The sequence below is a fragment of the Scyliorhinus canicula genome, chromosome 16 (assembly GCF_902713615.1).
Source record: "Scyliorhinus canicula chromosome 16, sScyCan1.1, whole genome shotgun sequence".
NCBI lineage: Eukaryota > Metazoa > Chordata > Chondrichthyes > Carcharhiniformes > Scyliorhinidae > Scyliorhinus > Scyliorhinus canicula.
This window is the reverse complement of record NC_052161.1, coordinates 126457499-126481616: the sequence shown is the minus strand read 5'-3', so window position 1 is coordinate 126481616 and position 24118 is coordinate 126457499. Positions and strand designations below refer to the sequence as shown.

The 24118-nt window shown below is 46.7% G+C and overlaps 1 protein-coding gene across 6 annotated transcripts in view; it reads right to left on the bottom strand.

Moving 5' to 3' along the window:
- Positions 1-1240: 1240 nt before the first annotated feature.
- camta1a (calmodulin binding transcription activator 1a) overlaps positions 1241-24118 on the bottom strand; it is a 1261560-nt gene continuing 1238682 nt past the window's right edge. For 5 of the 6 annotated variants that reach the window (XM_038821445.1, XM_038821446.1, XM_038821447.1 and 2 more), the window contains 2 exons: positions 10517-10585; positions 1241-3713 (listed from right to left, as the gene is read on the bottom strand). In XM_038821445.1, coding sequence (XP_038677373.1) covers positions 3681-3713; positions 10517-10585 — 102 coding nt within the window. In that variant the 3' untranslated portion in view covers positions 1241-3680. The remainder of the gene's footprint in view (positions 3714-10516; positions 10586-24118) is intronic. The other variant, XM_038821448.1, reaches the window with a different exon arrangement.

Here is a 24118-nt window from a genome sequence, read left to right as displayed (position 1 = left end):
CAATAGAAGGCATGACGTCCCTTCACCTTATCTGATTGCTTTAGGAGCTGGAAAACGAGGCAGTGCCGCCTTTAACACTGTTGGTCTCATAAGGCCTTATACGTGAATGAGAAGGTCGAGCTAGCTTGTATTTCTGCACTGTTCCCACAACCGCATTTGCTCATTCACTGGTCTCTCGTCTTCACAAAGACCAGGCCTGTTACTGACTGCTGGTGAAAGGAGGTGCATCCTCATTGGTCGACTTCCAGACCAACATAATATTGCTAATTGGTCACCACGGAGAACCAACAACTATGGAACTTGTGTTATCAGCCTGATCGTGCTGGGTGCAAAGAGTAAAGCTACTCGGAAACAAAAGAAAGACAAATACACACGATGGAAATAGTGCAGGCATCTCTGCAACTCATGGGAAGGAAACCTCCCACCCTGTGCCAGCAGTGCCAATTGCCGTTTTCCCAGAGGTTGTGGCATAGGGGGTCCGGCTAGCTGAAGGAAGTGCAGGGCAAAGGGGGGGGGAGAGGAGCATTTCAATCTGGATCCTTTCACGACATTTGGACCCCGATGTGATTTTCAGACTCAACAGCGTGGAACCCTGTGATCGCCCCACCCGGTCCAATCTCCAGAGGAGCCCAGGGATGAATACTTGATTATTTTAGCGGGGCTGGGAGGGGGGGGGGGGGGGGGGGGGGGGGGGGGGGGTTGCAGGAACGGTCCTGGGGGCTCCACCAGGATAAACCTGGGACCGCTGCCAAACTGGGTCTGCACCCACTTCCCCAACCAAGACTGACCGTCCCTGGGCTGCAATTCCAGGACTTGAGCACAAAAGCCAAGGTTGGCACTCCAGTATGGTACTGAGCGAGTGCGGTCTTTCGGATGAGGATGTTAAACCGAAGACTCTCAGCCCTCTCAAGTGGACATTAAAGATCCCATGGCACTATTTTGAAGAATAAGGAGGCTGCTCCCGGCTTATGTTCACCCATCATTTAACATCACAAAAAGAGACGATTATCCGACTATTATCACATGGCCGTTTGTGAGCGATTTCTGCGCACAGGTTAGCTGCCGTGTTTTCCTACTGACAAAAGTATTTCACTGGCTGAAGAGTGTCTGGTGGTTGTGAAAGATGCAAGTATTTATGTTATCTTTTAATTCCAAGCCCCAAGGCCAGCCGCAAGCACCCCCCCCCCCCCCCCCCACCCCGCACGCATACACATGTGATGAATTCATCAGATAGTCTGTATTTTTTTTTTGCAGTGTTCCTTTCGTAATAAATATTGGCCAAGCACATGAAAAACACTTGGGAATATGAAGTGTAGCCAGTAATTGCCTTCAAGGGAGGAAGAGGAGCAAAAAGAGGAACATATTGGTGAAAAAGAAAATGGTGGCAGGACCTGTTCTCGGACATACCTCAGGGTCCTTTGCCTGGCTTCAGACATCTATCTTGAGATGAACTGATGCAGTTCATCTCTCAGCTCCCTCAATACTCCAGCTTTGATAACACCTTAAATAAAATCCACAATAATACTTTACACACATTCAGTCACTGCATTATTTAGATTTTCTCATACTATCTTGGTTAAACAACCCATGTCAATGTAGCACCTGAGGGAGTTTTGAATACTCCGCTGGTTAAATACGGCACATGTTGTATATTTTATGTATACTTTAGGATACTCGACCAAACTCGATTGATCGCAAAATTAGAAACTGATTGAGGTGGAGATGCTATAAATCTGCTTTTTACATTGCGTGGAGTTAACTGGGTGTTCCAGAGAGTTGGTGTGCAAGGAGGTCAAATGCAGTGATCTTTGGCTGTGTATACCTGTCTTTGAGGCTTTCAGTCCAGGTTCCGCTTTGGGATCTGCATTTATGCAGGCTGCTGATTTATAACAACACCTAAATAAAGATTACCTAGATGCTGGTGCGGTTCTGAGTCACACAGGTCACAAAAGGTCCCAAGGTCCTTCAGTGGTCTGTGCTAACTGAGCTCAGCCAAAGCGATGAGGGTGATGGTGGAGGAAAGAAACATTTGCTCGCTTGCCTGCTCCCAATCGCGTTCCTGGAAAGTGTGTGTTCTTGGGATTAGATGAGGACTCTGCTGTGACCCTCTACAGGGTTGCATATAGTTGTGCAGGGCTCCATGTCTGCCTGGAGCCCTGCCACCCTCCAGCCTGCCCTGGGTGCTCAACCCCAGGCACCTAAGCTGGTCCCTGCAGGTGCGGGAAATTTCAGTTGGCCTCCTTTCATTGCACTCGAGGCTTTTAATGACCCTCGTTGGCTATCTGCTGCATTGAGGAGCATTGCCCTGCTGGCCCCATCCTGTTTCCTCTAAAATGGCCCGACACCAGGAAACCATCGCGCTCCTAGTGGCAGTGTGACTAGGCCCCGTCCACCTCCTTCTCCAGTTCGAGCCCTGTTGAACTGACACTGGCTTAAAGTTGAAAGTACTTTCATCAAACAAGATCCAGCACCACTCAAACATCCCCAAGCACTTTGGTTTAGTACAGCATTCTGTCTGATCACTGAGGAGTGGGAATCTCTTAAATGGCGAGGCTGTGGAAACCTGATCCCATAGGCCATTAAACTTTCCGGCACCTGATTTTCTTTGTGGTTTTCAACCAAAGTGCCTATTGATGAGCAAATAAAACACTGACTGGTTTTACATTGTGGATAGTAAATATCAAAGTCATACACACACACACACTACACAAACATGCACACCCAAACACAAAATGCATCGAAAAAACTCATAGGCTTGTGTTACTCTGTACTTCTGGCCACAAGTGGATACTGTTGGTCCTTAAAGGGTTATTCGGACCACAGTCTCTCTGATATTGAGTGTTCCATTCAGGAGAAGAAGAGGAGAGGCCTGGCGGGGCAAGAGAAATGTGCCAGGTTATCCAGAAATGGACACTAAACCCACCTATCTGAATGGAACAATTATATCACAGCCCATTAGCTACCCCCATATTTTGGCAACTTGCACAACACCTGCACTAAACTAAAGGGCTTTATATCCCTTCCCTCTCCTCTTCCCAATATCCAGTCTGGTCTATCCAGGATATTGTTTCGGTGTGTTGTTCGACTGCAGGTCTTGGTGAAAGCAGGGAGGAGGGTAGAAGGGGAAAAAAACTGTATGCCTTTTATTGGACCAATCCGTATCACCACAGTGCAGCCTTGATCGTACCCAACAAGTGGCACATGAATACCTGTAACGCCCTGCCTCAGGCTATTTGTCCACATAAGCTGCGCATCATCTTCCCTTTCATTCTAATGTTCCCCTCAGTCCACTCACCTGCTTTTCTTCACTCTTTGATTTCTCTACATACATTTGCTTATTCCTGACAATAAACCCTTTTTGTGTTGCAAACCTTGACACAAGTTTACAGTACTACGCACCAGGCTGGTAAAGAGGTTATTTCATTCTACAAGTTAATTTTCAAGTTCTTAAAACAATAAATTGCAAGTTCTATGGCGCCTTGTTTTGTTTTCGTTAAAAAAAGTTCCATAAAAGTGCCGATGTGGTCGAGAGAAAAAAAGTTTCTAGAGCCTTGTTGCGATGAGAGTGTTGCTAATCTTCCCAAAATCTATAGTGATCTTTTGTAAATGTCTCTGATATAAACGTAAAGAAAACAGTCAGGAAGCAATGTTACATTGCTATGGGGTGCTTCTGTAAATCTTCAGGTTCCTTGGCCTTTCTCAATTCTTTCACTCTGAAGGGAGGGAGAGAGAGGGAACAAAAGAGAGTAAAATCAAGTTACAGATATTAGTGTCAACAAATATACCAAGGACGCAACAACAAGGAGCGACAGTAACACCACTAATTAAAGGGCAACAATACCCAGGAATCGCTACAATTGAAGAACCAATGGAACAATACAGCACAGGAGGAGGCAATTTGGATCTTCTTGCCCTGTGCCAGCTCTTTAGGAGAGCTGACCAAATAGTTCCACTCTCCTGAGAGTACAAGGTAGCAAGCTCTCGACAAAATGGTTAAAATCTCATTCTAAACCAAACTGAGCACTTGGTGAGAGAAATGAGCTGCACTTTCACCTCTGGCCTCGAATCGGGCTGAGGTTCTTGATTTGGGGGTGACAGTGGTGTTGGCAGTACAGGGGTTAAGGGGGCTATGGCTAGTGGATGAGTAAACCAGAAGCCTGGACGACGAAGCCAGAGAATGAGAGTTAAAATCCCAACCATGGCAATTTGTGAATCTGAATTCAGTTTTTTAAAAATCTGGAAATAAATAAAAGTGATTGCAAAAATGTCAAATTGTTGTTAAAAAAAAACCCCCACCTGTTTCATTCGGGAACTTTTGGGAAGGTCATCTTCCCTTTTGGTGACTCCAGTCCATTACCAATGTGGTTGACTCATGATTTCACTCTTCAGTGGACAAGCAAGCCACTCAGTTGTGTCAAACCACTGTCTGCCGCCATCATTAACGAGAGGGTGTTCAATAAATGCCAGTCTTGTTAGCAATAGAAGTGGATCTTGGACCATTCAGAGCTGATTCTGATTGGTTACTATGCAATGTATCTCTGGTTGGTCTAATTTTTGGGCAGGGGTTTAAACACCTCAGGCGGTGCTGGGATCACCCTGTAATGTCTCCCCTTGGTTAGACTGATAGGCCCAGACGTCTCCTTCCTAATTGCTGCACGCCAACATAGATTCTTGAAACATTCCTAACAAGACCGAGCACACTTTGAACTTCTCTCAGAATGTCGACCCCACCCCTTGCTTTTGAAACCAGCTGAATTCTGCCTTCTTCTTTGGGATCACAAATGACCATTTATTAAAGGATGAAGGGTAACGTGAATGGGATATCAATCTCCCAAGGTGGAGGCTTAGGAACACAAGACAAATCTTTGGCAAACACTGATTTATACTCGAGCACTTTTCTGGAAGTCGTTCAGTCACCAGCTTAGAATATTCCTACTTTTTAAACCTTCCAGCCTGTGCTTGAGATGTTGGAAAACGATCTTAACCAGTGCCCTCATCCTTCTATTTGCCTGTCAACCTCAGGTGAGTGGGCAGCCGATCCGATTCCTAGTCTCTCCCTAAGAAAGTTCCCTGGTGGTGGGAATAAATCAGGGAATTGTCACAATGCGGCTCATCCCTATTTTCCTGGATCCCCCCTGCCTCCAAGCACACCATCACGGGATTGAGAAGGTCCAACCCTCAGTCTTCACTGATATAACTGGGGACACACTTCTGAGACACAGGGCTGAATCTTAACTCTCTAAACAAACTGGGGTCTTGTCACAAGTTAGTATGCCAACAAAGTATGGAAAAATGGAACTGAACCCATCCACTTGCAGTTTTAATAGTGATGGGACAAAGGGTGGACATCATGGGAAGCAGAACGGGGACTTAAATATGAATATAAAATATTATTAATGAGACTGCCTTCTGTGTGGAGTTTGCACATTCTCCCCCTGCCTGCATGGGTTTCACCCCCATAACCCAAAGATGTGCAGGTCAGGAGGATTGGCCACGCTAAATTTCCCTTTAATTGAAAAAAAAAATTGGGTACTCTAAATTTAAAAAAATAAGAAAAGACTTCTTCATTTTGACAGTCATTCTATTTTCAACCACAGGTTTCCCAGGCCTTGGGAAACTTGGCAGCTGAAAGGAGGTGAAAAAGGTTGAGATGATAATGCCTTTACAGCACTGCTTATGGGGTAGGAGGAGCAGGATTGTTTCCTCCAAGCACAACAAGCTACCCAGTAAACTGCACCCCCCACAATCTGCTGCCCCGCTAACCACCATCTGCTCTTCTAGAGATCACCATTGGACCTCCCTGAATACCATCAGAACGTCCAACCCGCCCACCCCTGACTAGATGGGAGGACTTGCTGATGACACTGGATGTCTGAAGAGTCTCACTCCGACATTAATCTCAACCCTGATTACCAAAAAACCTAAATCTGTGAAGCACAAGGAACACGAGATCTTGATTTCAATGCACTTGGCTTGTGCTGATCAACAAGAGTACTTCAATGACTAGAACAGGCAATGTGTCCCCATACTCTGAAACTAAAGTCATTCATCATAAAAACAGCTGTTTGCATTTCTCTGCCAGTTAATCACTGAACTAATCAACAAATGCTCTTTGCAGCAAACAAGGATTAAATCTGTAGGCTTCACACCTGTTTGAAGATTTTGTAATTATTTTTGAAAATTTCGATGGCACAGAATTAATTGAGATTTTAAAAAAATCAATTGTGCACTGGGGGCTGAGGCACAGCAGCCTCACAGCACCAGGGACCCGGGTTCGATTCCAGCCTTGGGTAACTGTGTGGAGTTTGCATGTTCTCCCCGTGTCTGCCCTCCGGGTGCTCTGGTTTACTCCCACTCTCCGAATTTGAGCAGGTTAGGTGGATTGGTCATGATCAATGCATGGGGTTGTGGGAATAGGATGGGGGAGTGGGCCTAGGTAAAGTACTCTTTCGGAGGGTCAGTGCAGACTCGATAGGCCGAATGGCCTCCTTCTGCACTGTAGGGATTCTATGGATTGCGTTTTAGAAGTTTGCTGACTGGATTAATAGTGTACTTGCTGCAAGTTGGGAACATTGAGCTCTACCCTTGCCTAGTTACCTCCATTCCTCTCCTGAGGTCACCTACTCTTTCCTGGGAGAAGGGTAATGCGGGCAGCAGTAGTCTTTTGGTATCTTAGCTGAACTGCCATTCTTCACAAAAACATTGTTAATGCAAAGCCTATTCTGTCACACTATCACAGGGGAACCTGATCCTATCCACACCCAATATTCAAATTTATGTTCAAGAATCAAACTATTGAATTGTTGGCTGATTTTCCTCAACCCCATTAGCCCTACAGCACCCCAAGAACTCGCTGGATAGAAATTTCCTTTAGGTGGTGGCAACATCACCTGAGATCACTGGAATGGAATATGGGACGGGAAGTATAATACTGAATGAATACTGACCATTTTGTGCTTCTGGCCTAGAAAGATTTCTATCCCAAATGTTCCTCCAATTCTGATCCTGCAGATCCATCACTGATGGCTTCTCTTCCAGTGCCTCAGTCTTACACTCTGGAATTCCCTCCCTAACCCACTTTGGCTCTTCACATCTCTCTTTAAGCAACTCCTTAAACCCTACCCCTTTGACCAAGCTTTTGCCTCATCGTCTCCTTTTTGTGGCTTGGTGTCAAATTGTGTTTGATAACATTCCTGTGAAGTGCCTTGGCACATTTTACTATGTTAAAGGCATGATATGGATTTATGTTATTGATTGGTCCTTACACCGGTCACCCCTGGTTTTGAGTAGTTACTGGAGACATTTTGGGGCTCTTGTCGGTCAAAGGCAACTTCTGGGGCGCCAGGGTGAAATTGACAGTCAGAAAATGCAGAGTGGCAGAAAATTGACACAATGACTTTTGTGTCTGATTCTCTGATCCATCCTCCCGCCAGGTGAGGCTTCATCCAACTGTACCCATGGGCTCATACCTGTGATCTCCAGCCTGATACCAGCAGTAGGACAGCAGGCTCCACTCAGGGAGTCAGAGCAAGTTGACCGCTGGGCAGTCTGATATGGAATGGCACCAATGAAGCTCCATGTTCCTTGCTCCATGTTCACAGATGGTAATGTAGGAATAAGAGGAGGCCATTCCGCCCCTTGAGCTTGTTCCACCATTCAGTGAGATTATGACTTCCGTATCTTAACTTAATCCTTCCTGCCATATTGTTAACTCTGGATGCTGACAGGTTCTACATGAATGTTTTCTCATTTATTACTTCCCTTGCAGAATGGCTGCTTCAGTCTGTCGGCATTGTTTCTCTAGGCACTGTGCCAAAATCAAGACAACAGTGGCATAAGCCCCACTGAGATTAGAGGGATGTTCTTTTTTAATTGTTGCAAAATCAGTTCTGTTTCATTCACAAGGTGCTGCCCAATTTGTGCCATATAACTCTTTAAATTCAAAATGTTGAAATCAAGACTTCTCGTGCTGTCTCCAACTCCCAAAGCTGTGGGACTAACTCTCTGCTATCCTCATCCTCCCCTCCCAACCCTATGACCGACAGGCTCTTAAAATCCAAGCTTGGCATTGTGTTATCTCTATTTCCTAATTCAACCTACCTCCTCTTATCCTCCTCCCAAGCTTGGCAGTGTGCTTGTACTGTCAGGTTTTTCCCGTCTCAGCAAGCTGGGTATACAAAGCCAATCAGAGCTAACGGTAGATAACACCCAAATCTAATTATAGTTGGTCTGGTGAAAGGACTGGAGGAGCTGCAGACACCATTAACAAGACTGTGATTTTCTATGTTGTTTGCATTTGAAGGGGAGGGTGTGGGAATTGGCAAACGTGGAGAGATTCCTTGTATTTGACATTGGATTAAGGCGTGTGTATATGGCAGAGAAAAGTTCCCATGGTGACAGTATCCTGTCCAATTAGCGTTCCATTTACAGCTCCCATCGTCATAACTTTCTGAAATTCAATTGTTATTTTTTTTGTTGTTGTATGCATCACGTCTAATAATAGGCAACATTTCACTCACATAGCTATTACGCACTAGTTCACAGACCGTGCAGACACACACGCAGTCAGCCAGATCAGGGGCCTCACAGGATGGAAGAAAATCAAAATAAAAGAAGTTTGAAAATGATTCCCTCCTTATTACTGGCCTCTTCTTGTTGATCTTGGTCACGGATGCTGCCGGCGCCAACTGACTTTCCTCAAGTGGGAGTATCGGCAAGCCATTCAATGATGGGAGCATCACAGTTAAGCCCAATTCTGACCTTGCCCAATGTTTGTACACGCCGGATATCAGCCTTGGCCACTGGGGTGCAGGGACCCAAGATTGATTGCATCTTGTCAGGCTGTGGCAGTGAAAGGTTTTGGAAGGAATCAGCTCGCTTGAATGAGGGGATAAAAGCTCGCCTTTACCTCTGCAGCAACACAAGATGGGACAGAGGCACTCCGCCACCAGGCAGCAAGTTTCAAAAGATTTGCAATTTGATTATTTCTATACAAGGAACTGATGAGGCGGTGTTTTGGGTACAGCTCTGCAGGAAGGCGAGAACATTGGGTGTATGGGTTGGATATAATTGGGTAGCCTGTCAACATTCATTGCCTCAGCCCATCTGCAAAGGTTGACAACAAAGGGGATAGCAAATTACCAAGAAACTGCACAATCAATGTCTTCAGGAAAAGAAGTTCTTGCAAGTGTCACTGCCAATTCTTGTCCATATGTAGCATTAACATTGTACATTCTTGGCCCAGGACAACAGAGGAGACTGAAGCATTCAAAAAGGAGGTGGACAGACTGCACATTCAGCAGGGAAGAGGAGAGGTGGTGCTAAGGCAAAGGAGGAGCTGAATAGCAGTAGAATAGCCCTTTCTTATTGTTGCCTTCTTCGGAGTTTAAATCAGAGATAAGGACAAACTGAGCAGCTGAGAGGAAAAAAACTAAATTCATTGTGCCTTTCATTTCAATAACCACATAAAATCATGCATTTCCCCTACAAACAGTGCAGTCATCAATATAAATGGCATGCAGCTCCCCTGTAGAACATACCATGGCCAGTGTTATACCACATGTACTCATGCTCTGCTTCTTTACACCTGAGCATTTCCATAGGCCTGGATATGAAACATTATCTTAACAAGTGTTTGCTTTACGTGACAGCTGACTTTGTAGACCATAGGTTTTCAAACAGGGGTTCCCGGAGAGGGTGGGTGTCCGTGGAGCTCTATCTTTTTCTGTATTTACTGATTTACTAGCACTTTTCTGTCACGATGTATAAATACCAAAAAAAATCTTTCCTCCAACAATAAAATGGTTCCCTTGAATGGCTGACACCAACAGCCTCCCCGAACAGGCGCCGGAATGTGGCGACTGGGGGCTTTTCACAGTAACTTCATTTGAAGCCTACTTGTGACAATAAGCGATTTTCATTTTCATTAATTTCATTCATCTTTTGGAAGTGTGTCAATATTAGCAAGGGATCCCTGAGCTTATGTCAATACTAACAAAGGATCCCTGTAAATGTACCCAGTATTTGTAAGGGATCCCTAGGTGGGCATAAATATGAGTTGGGGATTTCTGGGAGTATGTCAGCATTTATAGGGGATCCCCAGGAATGTGTTAATATTAGTAGGGAATCTCTGGGCTTGTGTCAATATGAGTAGGGGATTCCTGGTAGCGTGTCGATATTTGTAGGGGATCAATGAAGTTATGTGACCATTCCATATGGGTTTTGGGGCATGCCTCAGTATTTAATGGTGATCCCGAGGTTTGCACCAGTATTTTGAGGTTTCCCGGAAGTGTAATTATATTTGCCAGGGGACCCCAAAGAGTTACGTTTGAAAACCACTGGTCTACAGATTTGAGACTCACATTGGGAGTGAGACAGCCTGGAAAACACACGTCACAGGATTTCTAATCACAATACAACCAGAAATGTTTTTTCTTTGCAGCATTAATGGAATAATTACAAGCAAAGTGACAGAATGACAGTACAGTTTTTGAGATGGAAAGTTGTAATAGATTACCTCCCTCCGCGTATGTAAGGGTTCAGCTCTAAGACTCCAGCAAATGTGGTTCTCTTTCCGCCCAGTGCGCTGTGGATAGCCATAGTAAAGTGTTTTAGAGGAATTGGTTGTTTTTGTTTGATCTTTTGCTGTGTCTGATTTCACACTGGGTACAGGTAAAGGCCACAGAACATTAACCGGGTACTGGACAATTTGCTGCTCTCCGTTCCTCCCGAATTTCTGAAATTTATTCATTCATGCTTAACTTCAGACTGGGCAGAGACTGGCCACCAAGAACCGACACTTGGATAGTTTAAATTCCTCACATTTGCAGTGCCGGTTTTGCAACTCAGGACTGGAACCAAAGCTGACCATGATCAGTGCTACAGGCGCTAAAGGTGAACTCAGAATAGTGGGACTTCCAGGACTGCAGGATTCACATCCCATGTGAGCAAGTGCAGTAATTCTCTGCGCGAGATGTTCAATTTCCCGTTTATTCTGGATACGTTAGAACCCTATGTATATATTTCAGGGCTGAAATTGTGCTGGTATCATTAATGCCTCTGTATCTCCAGATTTAGTGAAGGCCACTGGATTATCCCTCCGTCAAAATAGTGGCAGAGTGATTTCTAATGAGTCTGTTACCAGTATCGTATCAGGCTGGTGACGTTTATTTACAAATTAAAAGTTTAAAAAATATTCAGGTTGATTCTAAATTTGAACTTTTTCTAATTTGGGTTTTAACAGCAGAGAGGAGGCCTTCATTTCAGCAGTCTGGCATGGTTCAAACCCCAAGTCCCATAAATTCAGAATAATTCCCTGTTTTGACATTGCCTGAAGACATGCCGTCGCTGGATTAATTTTTTGGAACAGTTTTCTTTGGAGGTCAATGGGAGTTGAGACTGTATTCGTTAAGGATCTGGTCTCAACAGAGTAAGGGAATGCACATTTGAACAGCCAAGGTTAAGGCAATGTTACTTCAGCCCCAATAGCCTGTCAGGCTCAGAAACCTCCTCTTAGTCAGTTATACTTTTTATACAGTTATGGTTTTTAAACTGGAGAAATAGGGGACTGCAAATAGTCATCATGTGAGTTACAGTACCAGGCCTTTAACACAATGGTATCAAAGCTTCTCTATCTGCCATTTAATGGATGTGTCAGTCTAGATTTCAAAATGGATTAACACCTAGATTCGATACACAGCAAAGAAATTTGTCTTGACTGCATTGATCACAGCAATTTCCAGGCTACAGACAAAGAACAAGTATGTTAAAGGGATGTTGACGAATGAAGCCCATTTATGATTTCGTTCTTGAGATTTGTTTCGTAAAATGCATTTAAAATAGGGCTGTAATGAGGAGGATGTTTCCAACAATCAACAGTGCAAACAAGATATTCTGACACTGTGGCCCACCTCCCACATTTCACCAGGCTCTCACGAAGCACAGAGGGGATGTGGGGGTCAGATTTATGAGAAAACATATGGGCCTTGAAGGATTATTTTACGAAGGGGATATTTATAATCCCAGATGTTCAAAGGGCAGTCTGCTGATCTCCATGGTGCCACACAGTCACATCTATTCCCTCCTTCCTACCCCTTGAGGTGAGAGTTTCATCTCTCTCTCGGATCACTTTCCCCCAATCCCCACCCTTACATTCTTCCCCGTTCATCTATGAACATGCAGGTTCCACTGAGGAACCGCTTTACCTGGGGTGAACTATTCAGATCTACCTACAGCACAAACGCAGCCTGGAACAGGGGACGGGATTCTCCCAGCCCTGGGCCGGGCCGGAGAATCCCCACGAACGGGCCACGCTGCCCCGATGCCGGCACGCAATTCTCCGCAGAGGGTGCTGGTCGCGGGCCGCTCTACACGGCTGGCCCGCCGATTCTCCGGACCGGATGGGATGAGCGGCCGTAAGAAAAGAGCCGAGTCCCGTCGGCGCAGTTCTAACCTGCTCTGGGCCGGCGGGACCTTGCCGTGTAAAGGTCGGGTGGCGGCCTTTGGGGGGGAAGGGCGGTCTGACCCCGAGGGGGGGGGGGGCCTCTGATGTGGCCTGGCCCGCAATCGGGGACCACTAATCGGTGGGCCGGCCTCTGTGGCTGGGGGCCTCCTTTCCTACGTGCCGGCCCCTGTCGTCCTGCGCCATGTTGCGCGGGGCCGGCGCGTTGAAGGAGGCCACGCACGTTGGCGCCGGCGCCACTGCGCATGTTCTCGTTGGCGCAGGCGTGGATCCCTCGGCGCATAGTTCGCACCGGGATCTGTAGCTGGAGTGGCGCAAACCCCTCCAGCGCCGTGCTGGCCACCTGTCGGGGCCAGAATTAGTCGTGGGAGCGGCCCATTCACGCAGTCGTAAAACGCGATGGCATTTACGACGACGTGGACACTGTTCCGCGGGATTGGAGAATCTTGCCCAGGGTGTCAGACCAGTTTACGTATTCCAGTGTTGAACAAGGAACCCGGAAGATGAAGGTGCTACTAACTAAGCCTGGCTCAGGATGGTAAGCTTCAGCTTGTTCGCCAGGAGAAAGACCACTCAAATGATCAAGACTGAATATCTTTCAAAGTTTTTGGCAGGTTTATTCAGTAAATGCTTCTCATGGTGTGACTGTAAGTGACAAATTGCAACTAAATGTGTTATTCTCAGCCAATTTTCCTTTTTGTCTCGCCCTCATTACTCTTGCAAAGCTTTCTTCTCTCTCTAATACTGGCATAAGGCTCTGTGGGTGTAAACTTGGCTGTTAGCACTTAAACACTGATGCTATTTGACAGCAGGTGGCTTCATTAATGATGTCTATCCTCAGAGGGCCCATTTTGGCCATGGTGTGAAGTGACAAGTTTGTCAGGTTAGGGTCCATCATTACAGCAAGGGCCAGGAGATCAATGGACAATGCACAAACAGGCCAAAAAGCACAATCATTACACATAGGTTGGTTGCACTGGATAGGATTTCAGAAGCCATGGGCCTGTTTCTAACAGTGTAAGTGAATAGGGTTTGGGTGAGTTAAAATTAGGTCAAATGTGACTTCAGGAGATTACAAAGTGAGTGAGGTAGTCTGGAAATACACTGAGAATAAAAAAGGATCTCAAGAGGTGTGGAGCAATATGATGAGATGTGGACCAAATAGTGCCATTTTTGTTCAAATGGTGGCAGGTTTCCACACAGCAAGAGGATGTTAAAATGGATGGACGCCTATCACACTGACAGAATTCATCAACAACATATATTAATAACACCTTTAACCTAACAAAACATCCCACTGTTCTTCATAGATGAGGTGAAGGGGATGAGGGTGGACAGGGAAGGGGTCAGAGTTCAGACACCAAACAATAACTGAGAGATGAATAAGGGGAGGTAATCATAGGTGAGATGAAAGCGATCATTTTTGAGGAAACCTTTGAGTGGGGAAAGATGGTACATGACCACTCCTCCACTGAGGAGACCAGGGGCGGGGTTTACCATGCAACCCACCATATGGGGCCTGCCATTGGCAGTGGGATCATCCGGTACCGCTGTTGTCAAAGGAGCTTCCCGTTTAACGCACCCCTTTCTGCCGTGAAACCCATGGGCGAGGGTGTGCCGTTGATGGAACCTGAAATCCCACAAGAATGACCGGCTGGAGAGTCCTGGCTTGGGTGAGAGGATTTCCCTCGTCGTTAGAGATAACATGACCCAGTCTTATCAATAGAGTTAATCAAGAGATTGAAGAGATCAAGGGCGAAATCTAGAGGCCACATCACGCCCGAACTGAGGCGTGACGCAGCCGGTAAAGTTCACAAGAGGCCACTCTCAGGATTTACACAGCTTGCCACACCTCGTTAGATCTAACGGGATCTCGCGAGACATTGCCATATGGGTGATCTGCATAATGAATGAAGTGCATCAGTAAGCGGCTTCTTGATATGCACTCACCAGAGTTACCCACCCCAACACCTCGGAGACCCCGAGCGAGCACCAGTTTGACTGGTCTCCACCAGGTGACCAGATGTACCGGCACTTAGGGGGGGTTTCCCAGGGAATTGGTGGCTCTGGGTGGCTGGACTCTGGGCGGGGTGGTACCCTGGTACCCCGATGTTACCTGGGCACCCTGGCACTGCCAGACTAGCACCCTGACAGAGCAGGGACCGGGCCCAGAGGTGCGTCCTGCCCTTATTAGGTAGGTGTGGGGGGCTCGATGACCCCCTGAAACGTGAGTTAGGACATTGGGGGTCACTTTTGGGGGGTCTCGAGATCGGGGAGCCATTTAAAAATGGGACTGAGGCCTCCGAAGTGAAACAAAGTCCTGTTAGATAGCAGAGTCTGGGTAGGTTAGATCGCAGAGTCTTTGTTGGCGCTGCAAGCGTTGGGAAACACCCCGCTAAAGGCTCTTGACAAGGGACTCTGTTTCATTTCCATTAACCCTTCTGACCAAAATGGAACAATGAGGACTCCTTCTGGGCTCTGTGATTACTTTGGGGAGCAAGAAAAGGATTGAAGAATTGCCATCAGATACCCCTTGAAATGGTTTCAAGGCCAAAATACCTGTGGCAGCAGCAGTATTTGACAGTTCAACTTTATTGAGTTGCTGTCTACGATAGTGCAGCCTGGCCTTTACTAAGGCTGGGGCCTTGGTGTGGGCTCCTAGGCTTGCCAACCCTGCAGCAATCTCCAGAAATTAAAGTTTAATCTCCTGGACACTGCTACAAGCAAGCCCAGGAGAAGAATAATAGCAGCATTTTAAGAGTGTGGATGCTTTCATTTCCTTTGAGCACTTTAGTGTTATTGTTTATTGTAAGTTGGTATGGCAGCCACCCTCTTGCACAGATTCTAATGGATATCTTCAGAGCATGACACAGCATCTACAACATAGAAACAAGCCATTTGGCCCTCGGGTCTCTTTCCAGCATTTACATTCCGCACGAACCTCTTCCCACCTTACATCATCTCACCCTATCTACATATTGTTGTACTGCTTTCCCCCTCATGTGCTTACAAGGCGTCCCTCAGACACATCAATGTAAATGTAGGGAAGGGACTGCAGAATAAAGCAAGAGGGGCAGCACGGTAGCCTAGTGATTAGCACAACCGCCTCACGGCGCTGAGGTCCCAGGTTCGATCCCGGCTCTGGGTCACTGTCCGTGTGGAGTTTGCACACTCTCCCCGTGTGCACAGTAGGTGGATTGGCCACGCTAAATTGCCCCTTAATTGGAAAAAATAATTGGGTAATCTAAATTTTTAAAAAGTAAAGCAAGAGAGCCTCAATTAAAGTGGGGACAAAGATTCTTAAAGATGTGAGGGATGAGTTTATGGGTATCATGTGTCAGATGAAAACTTCAATCACTTCCTGGAGATAGCACACATGAATGATTTATCACTAATGAAATGATGAATGAGACCGATTTATCATTCAAATTTGACCCCGGGCGGCATGGTGGCATAGTGGTTAGCACTGCTGCCTCACGGCGCTGTGGACCCAAGTTCGATCCCAGCCCCGGGTCACTGGATTGGCAACGTTATGTTGCCCCTTAATTGGAAAAGAAAAGAATTGGGTACTCTAAATTTATTTTAAAAAACTTAGGCCTCGAGAAATTGATTAAGTTAAAGTTATCTCTAATCAAACCAGCTGAGTAGACCTGAGAAAAAACTTTGTTTGGCATTGCCTTATGGCCTTGGGATCACATAGCACGTTCCACACATCAGTATGAAATTTACCTGTCCATTATTTTATCAGAGATACTTAATTGTAGACATTCGAAGGAGGCCGTTTGGTCCTTCATCTGTGTGCCAGCTCTTCACTAGAGCACCTATCCTACTGCCGACTCTTTCTTCCTTGGCCTGAATCATTCTCCAAATATTATCCAATATTGCCTTAGAAATGCTATGATCTCTGCCTCAACTACTCCCTGTGGTAAAGAAATTCCATACTCCAACAATCCTCTGTGAAATTATTATATTTTGCCAAATTCTTCTCACTCTTAGTTGCAACTTTATTCTATTTTAATTTTTTTTTAGAATACTCATTTTTTTTTCCAATTAAGGGGCAACTTTAGCGTGGCCAATCCACCTGCCCTGCACATCTTTGGGTTGTGGGGGTGAAACCCACGCAGACCCGGGGAGAATGTGCAAACTCCACACGGACAGTGACCCAGAGCCGGGATCGAACCTGGGACCTCGGCGCCGTGAGGCAGCAGTGCTAACCACTGCGCCACAATGCCGCCGTGGGTGCAATTTTAAACTGATAATCTCTCATTGAGTAATCGTGTTTTACAGCACAGCTGCAAGCGTTGGAAACACCCGGCTAAACATGCTCAACATCACTGCCTCTCCACCTCCAACAGAATTACATTCTGAATGGAGGGCGGCACAGTGGGTTAGCACTGCTGCCTCACGGCGCCGAGGACCCGGGTTCGAATCCCGGCCCCGTGTCACTGTCCGTGTGGAGTTTGCACATTCTCCCCGTGTCTGCGTGGGTTTCACCCCCACAACCCAAAGATGTGCAGGTTAGGTGGATTGGCCACACTAAATTGCCCCTTAATTGGAAAACAAAAAGAATTGGGTACTCTAAATTTATTTTTTTTAATTCTGAGGGGAAAGGCCCAGACTCAACCATCCTGCCCGCCTACTACTGACGTCCTTAAGTGGCTAATTAATCAAGACGCAAGGGCCTCATCCCACTGCTGCTTACACACCCAGAATCAGGCAGGCCTGCCTCCCTGTCGTGTGCACAACAGCTAGAACTGTGTGGCCAATGTGTCACCTCTGTGGGAGTTGGCAGTGGGTGTGGGAGGGGGGTTCCGACCAAAACTACTGTGCCTGACCAAGGGACTGCACATCAAGATGGGGAGCCCACTGAAAGCCACCGACTGCCCTTGCTGCGGTCCCCCCCCCCCCCCCCCCCCCCTCACACCACTGACTAGTCACACCCCGCCCCATTTCCTATCTGTGGCCTGGTTGCTCTGTGGTCCTGAATTTCCGGTAAATGATTTTCCTTCAGCAGCCACCACCACCTGCTTTGTGGTGCTGCTGAGCACTGGAGCCACCAGCTCTGGTTGACTAGTCGCTCTCGGTCGGTAAGATCTCTTCCCCTAGCGTCTTGATTCCAGGCAAAGGTCTCCCTGCTCCTGCACCTCCTTTCGAGTTGTACCCCTTAATTTATATTGTCTCATTGTGACCTTCCTACCAAAATGAATCACTACCCATTCCACCAGCTTGTCTATGCCCTTTTGATGATCCACACTATCCTCCTCACAGTTACCTCCAAGTTTCATATCATCGGCAAATTTTAAATTGTGCCCTGTACACCAAGTTCTTAGTTATTAGTATATATCAAGAACAGCAAAGGTCCCAATGCTGAGCCCTGGGAAACTCCACTACAAACCTACCTCCAGCCCAAAAAACATCCATTAAACACTACTGTGCTGCAGGCCTCTGTGACTCTGGGAGGAGCAAGGGGGATGTATGGAAATAAACTGGCAGCCAACATAATAACAAAGTCGTAAAGGAGGAGAGGTCAAATGGGGACCTAAAAGGGGACCTCCTAAAAGGGGACCTCTCTGTTCCTGTCACTCAGCCAATTTCATACCCATGCTGCTATTGTCTCTTCTGTCTCGGCACTATATTAAATGCCTTTTGGAAGTCCATATATACCACATCAACAACATTCCTCTCATCATTCCTCTCAGTTACCTCTTCCAAAAAACTCCTGCACTTTAATTAAACATGATTGTCCCTTAAGAAATCCATGCTGGCTTTCCTTAATTAACTCCCATTTGTCCATGCGAATATTAATTTTGTCCCGAATTATTATTGCTAGAAGTCTCTCCATCACTGAAGTCAAACTGACTGGTTTGTAGTTGCCGGGCTTATTTTTACACCCGAATTTGAACAGGGGTGTCACGTTTGCAATTCTCCAGACCTCTGGCACCACCCCTGAGTCCAAAGAAGACTAAAAAATTATGGCCAGCGCCTCCACAATTTCCATTCTCACTTTCCTCAGTATCCTTGAATACTCAGTATCCAGTCCCAGTGCCTTATCGACTTTAAGTGCAGGAAGCCTCTCTAATACCTTTCCCTCATCGATTTTAAAACTTTCCAGTGCCTGAATTACCTCATCTTTTGCCATGATCTGGTAAAGTATTCATGCTTAAATCACCTTTTAGGTCCCTAATTGAAATGAAATGAAATGAAAATCGCTTATTGTCACGAGTAGGCTTCAATGAAGTTACTGTGAAAAGCCCCTCTCCTTCTTTACCACCTTGTTATTATGGTGGCTGCCAGTTTCTTTTCGTACTCCCCCTTTGCTTCTCCGAGAGTCACAGAGGTCTGCAGCATAGGAAAGATTCTTCAGCCCATCGTGTCTGCGTTGGTGAGAAACAACCACCAAACCATTCTAATCCCATTTTCCAGCACTTGGCCCATAGCCTTGCGTGCCTTGGGATTGAAAGTGCACATCTAAATACTTCTTAAATGTTATGAGGGTCTCTGCCTCCACCGCCCTTTCAGGCAGCGAGTTCCAAACTCCCACCAACCTCTGGGTAAAATGGTTTTTCCTCACTTCCCCTCTAAACCGGCCCCTGGTCATTGACCCCACCAAGGGGAAAATTTCTTCCTGTCGATTCTATCAATGCCCCTCATAATTTTATACATTTTAATCATGTCCATTCCCCCCCCCCCCCCCCCCCCCCCCCAACCAGGCTCCTCTACTTCAAGGAAAACAACCCGTCTATTCAATCTCTCTTCATAACTAAAACTCTCCAGCCCAGGGAACATCCTGGTATCTCTCCTTTTTGCCTCCTCTCTGAACTTCCTGTATTCAACGTGATTCTCAATTGTATCTTCTATCTGGTATCTCATCGTAAGTACACTTTTTCTTCTTTAAATTAAGTTCTATCTCTTTTGTCGTCTGAGGAACTCTGGATGTGTTTGCCCTACCTTTCTGTTTTGAAGGAATATACTTTGACCCTGCCAAATCAACCCTGACACTGCCAGCCTGCCACCCTGGCAGCGCTACCTGGGTGTCAGCCTGGCACTGCCAGGGTCTCTAGGTGACACTGCCAGCTGTCAGGGGCACTGCCAGGGTGTCAGGTTGGCAATGCCAAGGTGCCAAGCTGGCATCTTTCACGCGGCAGCGATCGGACGGGAAGTGCCCAGCTCAGGTGTTAGGGAGGGTGCGGGGTGGCCCTGGAACCCCCTTAAAGTAATTTGGGGCTGGTGGGGGTCAGAAGTCACATCGGGGGGGGGGGTGGGCTCCAGAGATTGGGCCAATCTAAGGAGTTCCGGCGAGCGGACTCCTCAGTGCAGAAAATGGGGCTACGTGCGGCCGCGGCCAAGGCCTTCTCCGCTGACACCCCCTATCTAACCCGACTGACGTTCGATAGCGTTGTGTTTCTCGGCACTGCGAGCGCAGGGAAACACTTGGCTAAACACACTTGCTATAGGACTTTGTTCCCATTTAGTTAAATCACGCCCTGTGTGTGGGATAGCCCAGAGAGAAACACCCCAGGGCCCGGAAAAGTTTAAGTGTGGTTAGATAGTGGTGGGGAACTCGCCGACAGAGCCCAGCCAGCCAAACCCACCTGAAATGATACCCTCCGTTAAATTGTGCCCATAAGATCCTGAGGGGACTTGACAGGGTGGATATGGGAGGAAGTTTCAACTTATGGGAAAGACTAGAACTTGACAACACAATAATGAAGGTTCTACTGTTTAAGATAGAGATGAGTAGAAATTATTTCTCTCAAATATTCATTAGTATGTGGAGTTCTGTTCCCCAAAAAGCAGCGGAGGCTGGATCATCGAATTTATTGAAGGCAAGGCAGCACGCCGGCACAGTAGTTAGCACCGCTGCCTCACGGCGCCGAGGTCCCAGGTTCGATCCCAGCTCTGGGTCACTGTCCGTGTGGAGTTTGCATATTCTCCTCCTGTTTGCGTGGGTTTCGCCCCCACAACCCAAAGATGTGCTGAGTAGGTGGATTGACCACGTTAAATTTCCCCTTAATTAGAAAAAATGAATTGGGTACTCTAAAATGTATTCCAAAAAAAAAAAAAATGTATTCAAGGCAGAAATAGACAGATTTTTGGTCGGCAGAAAAGGCAAGGGTCATGGGGGGGCAGACAGAAAAGTAAAGTTGAGGCATAAGCGTGATCTTGTTAAATGTACAATTCTGGTCGCCACACTACCAGAAGGATGTGGAGGCTTTACAGAGGGTGCAGAAGAGATTTACCAGGATGTTGCCTGGTATGGAGGGCATTAGCTACGAGGAGAATTGAATAAACTTGGTTTGTTCTCACTGGAACGACGGAGGTTGAGGGGCGACCTGATAGAGGTCTACAAAATTATGAGGTGCACAGACAGAGTGGATAGTCAGAGGCTTTTTCCCAGGGTAGAGGGGTGAATTACTAGGGGGCATAGGTTTAAGGTGCGAGGGGCAAGGTTTAGAGGAGATGTACGAGGCAAGTTTTTTACACAGAGGGTAGTGGGTGCCTGGAACTCGCTGCCGGAGGAAGTGGTGGAAGCAGGGACGATAGTGATGTTTAAGGGGCATCTTGACAAATACATGAATAGGATGGGAAGAGAGGGATACGGACCCTGGAAGTGCAGAAGATTTTAGTTTAGACGGGCAGCATGGTCGGTGCGGGCTTGGAGGGCCGAAGGGCCTGTTCCTGTGCTGTACTTTTCCTTGTTCTTTGTTTGTTCTTTGAATGGGTGAGTGGCCCGGAAGGCTGAATGGCAGACTCTGCTCCTAACTCCTATGTTCCCACTTTCCTAAAGAAGAAGAATATTGGATTTTACAGTTCATACTGGCCCAACCCTTTCCTTTGGAATCTTCCAGCTAGCCTACCTTTGTGTCAGTTACTTATCATGCCAGCCACAAAGCTACCCAAGTATAATATCCGATCACACAGAGAGAGAGAGGAGTTTCCTGGGTTTGGCTGTCAGCTGGAGACTTTACTCCGCATTGATAATTCTTTGTCAATCCCAGCCTGGAAATTGCACTGTGCTCACATGACTTTGCTGCATTCGTAGCAGAGTACTTTGTCTGCTATTTTAACAGCAAAGCTGGCTCATTTAAATTAAATAATCTAATGCTTCTGTTAAAATACTAATGAGAGGATTGGGCATAAAGATATCTCAATCCATTCACAGCGTGTTACAGCACTGTGGGTTATCCAGGATATAATATTGAGGTTTATTGACATTATTCAATATATTGGTGTTTATTGATGCTATTCAGGATATATGTTGGGGTTTATTGATACTGAAATGGCTCCTATCATTGTAGCTGTGATCAATGTTAGTAATTAACAATTTATTAATTTGTTAGTGTTTTAATTTGTACCACTTGACAGAACTTAAAGGACAGCGGTAACGTGTTTCTCTCTTTACTTTTCAAGCCAATCAATCATATGCATTTAAAACAATAATGCAAAATTGGTAAATCACAAGTAATGGGAAGATTCTGGGAGGCCAACAGCACAGGGATTCCCTGCTATTCAACAAGGCGAGGCTGGAGGCAAAGTCCACCTACCCAAGTTTTTGGGCGACAGATGATTTGAGGGGAAGATTGAATGTTTAAATGCACATCTTCACTTGTTGGGAATGAAACATGATGTGAGGGACAGAAGACGATCAGGGCCTACGGACAGAACAGGCTGTCATCGGCAACTAAATTCTCAAAGTCAGCTCCCATCACACACAGAGTACAGTTGATCAGGTAAAGAGGTGTTACTGTTACACTGGGAACGCTGTACTGCCATTGCTCTTTAGCAGTGTGACAACCTCACCTCAAAGGTCTTTCCCACGAGGGTGAGCACAAGGACAGCTTTCTATTTCTGCTTGCTGTTTTCTGCTTGAGAAGCTTGAGCTAGAATGTAAAATGCCTCCATTTCCACACCAGCGAGTAAGAAATCTCTTTACTCTCTGGTGTGAACCATCAACTGCAGCAACTTGCGAAGTTCCATTTAACAGGATTGTAGGAGCTGTGTGTGAGTCACCAAACTACCGGGGATATTTGCCACTAACGATGACCTCAATAAAGAATAAGGTGCTGGAATATGTCACGGTAATGACGCTAAATTGATGATATCAGATTGGCTGCCTGAATGTCTGACATTCAGTTCCATTGCAGTCAATGAAAGTAAATATCAGGCTCTTTGTTTAATGGGCAGCTAATCCTACACTTCCTGTTTTGCACCCAAGACAGGTTTCTATCCAGGTGTTATGTAGTAAACAGGTCTGGCAGCATCTGTGGAGAGAGAAACAGTTGTTTCTTTTAAATTTAGAGTGCCCAATTCAGTTTTCCCAATGAAGGGGCAATTTAGCGTGGCCAATCCACCTACCCTGCACATCTTTGGGTTGTGGGGGTGAAACCCACGCAGACACGGGGAGAATGTGCAAACTCCACACGGACAGTGACCCAGAGCCGGGATCGAACCTGGGACCTGGGCGCCGTGAGACAGCAGTGCTAACCACTGCGCCACCTAGAGAGAAAGAGTTAATGGGTGGGATTCTCCGTCCAGCAATGCTGGAATTGCGAAATACGATCGGGTGGAAAATTTGGCGGCGGCCGAAAATCGAGGTTGATGCCAGGCAGCAAACGGAATGCCATGCTCCGGTCCCTCTATTGCTCCATGAATGCGTTCTACACCACACTCCGGTGTGGGCATGCAAGTTGTGCAGTAAAGGCCACTGGCATATCAGTTACAGGCCCGACCCTGCATTTTCTGGGCCTTTGCGATGCTCTGCCTCCACCAGGAGGAATTACTGACGGCAAGATTCACTTGTGGGATTTCAAATCGGGAAACAATCACCGTGGCTACTGAAAATGCGGGAGGAGGTACAAGCAGTGTCCAACATCGCTATAGTGTGCTGACAGTTGTGCCGCTGGCTGGGGGGCATCTGCCAGGGCTGGGGGGAGTAGTGGAGGGCAGCTAAGAGGTGGGTGTGGGGTCGAGGTGGCTGGGTACGGACCACAATTGCTGCAGCCGGCAAGGAAGCCATGCGGCTGTGCAAGCAGCTGACTGCCCATTGGGACCTTAGTGACCCGAGTCGTATAGGTGCCCCCACAAGCCAATCCCCTAGCTACCCTCTGGCCCCAGCCAACCCATCAATGGAATGGGCTTGCTCCGGCACACCCAGTGCTATTATCTTTGCTGGAATGAGGGTCGGCATGCACTGGAATTGCAAAAGTTCTACGTGGCGCCGGAGTTAGCCCATTAACGGGTCCTGAATTGCTCCGGGACTGGCACCGCTTTTGTCAACGAAGAACGCTCGTGATTCAGTCCCAGAGTCAGCACATAGTCTCTTAAATGGAGAATTCGCCCCAATGTTTCAAGTCCATATGACTCTTCTTCAGAGCTAAAGAACGGGAGAAATGTGTTAGATTTTATACCGTTTAAGAGGGGTTGGAGCAGGTGGAGGAAAGTAGAAGGTCAATGATAGGTGCGAGCAAGGAGGGACTGCACAAGGATGTTCAGGGTACAAGAGAAAGGAGGTGTTAATGGCAGTGTTAAGGACCAGAGAAGATGCTGAAAGTGGCATAAAGGTACGATAGCACCTACTCTTATCAGTATAAAATCCATCACCTTTCTCCCTCCCGTTAGCTCCGAAGAAGTCATATAGGCTCGAAACATTAACTACAT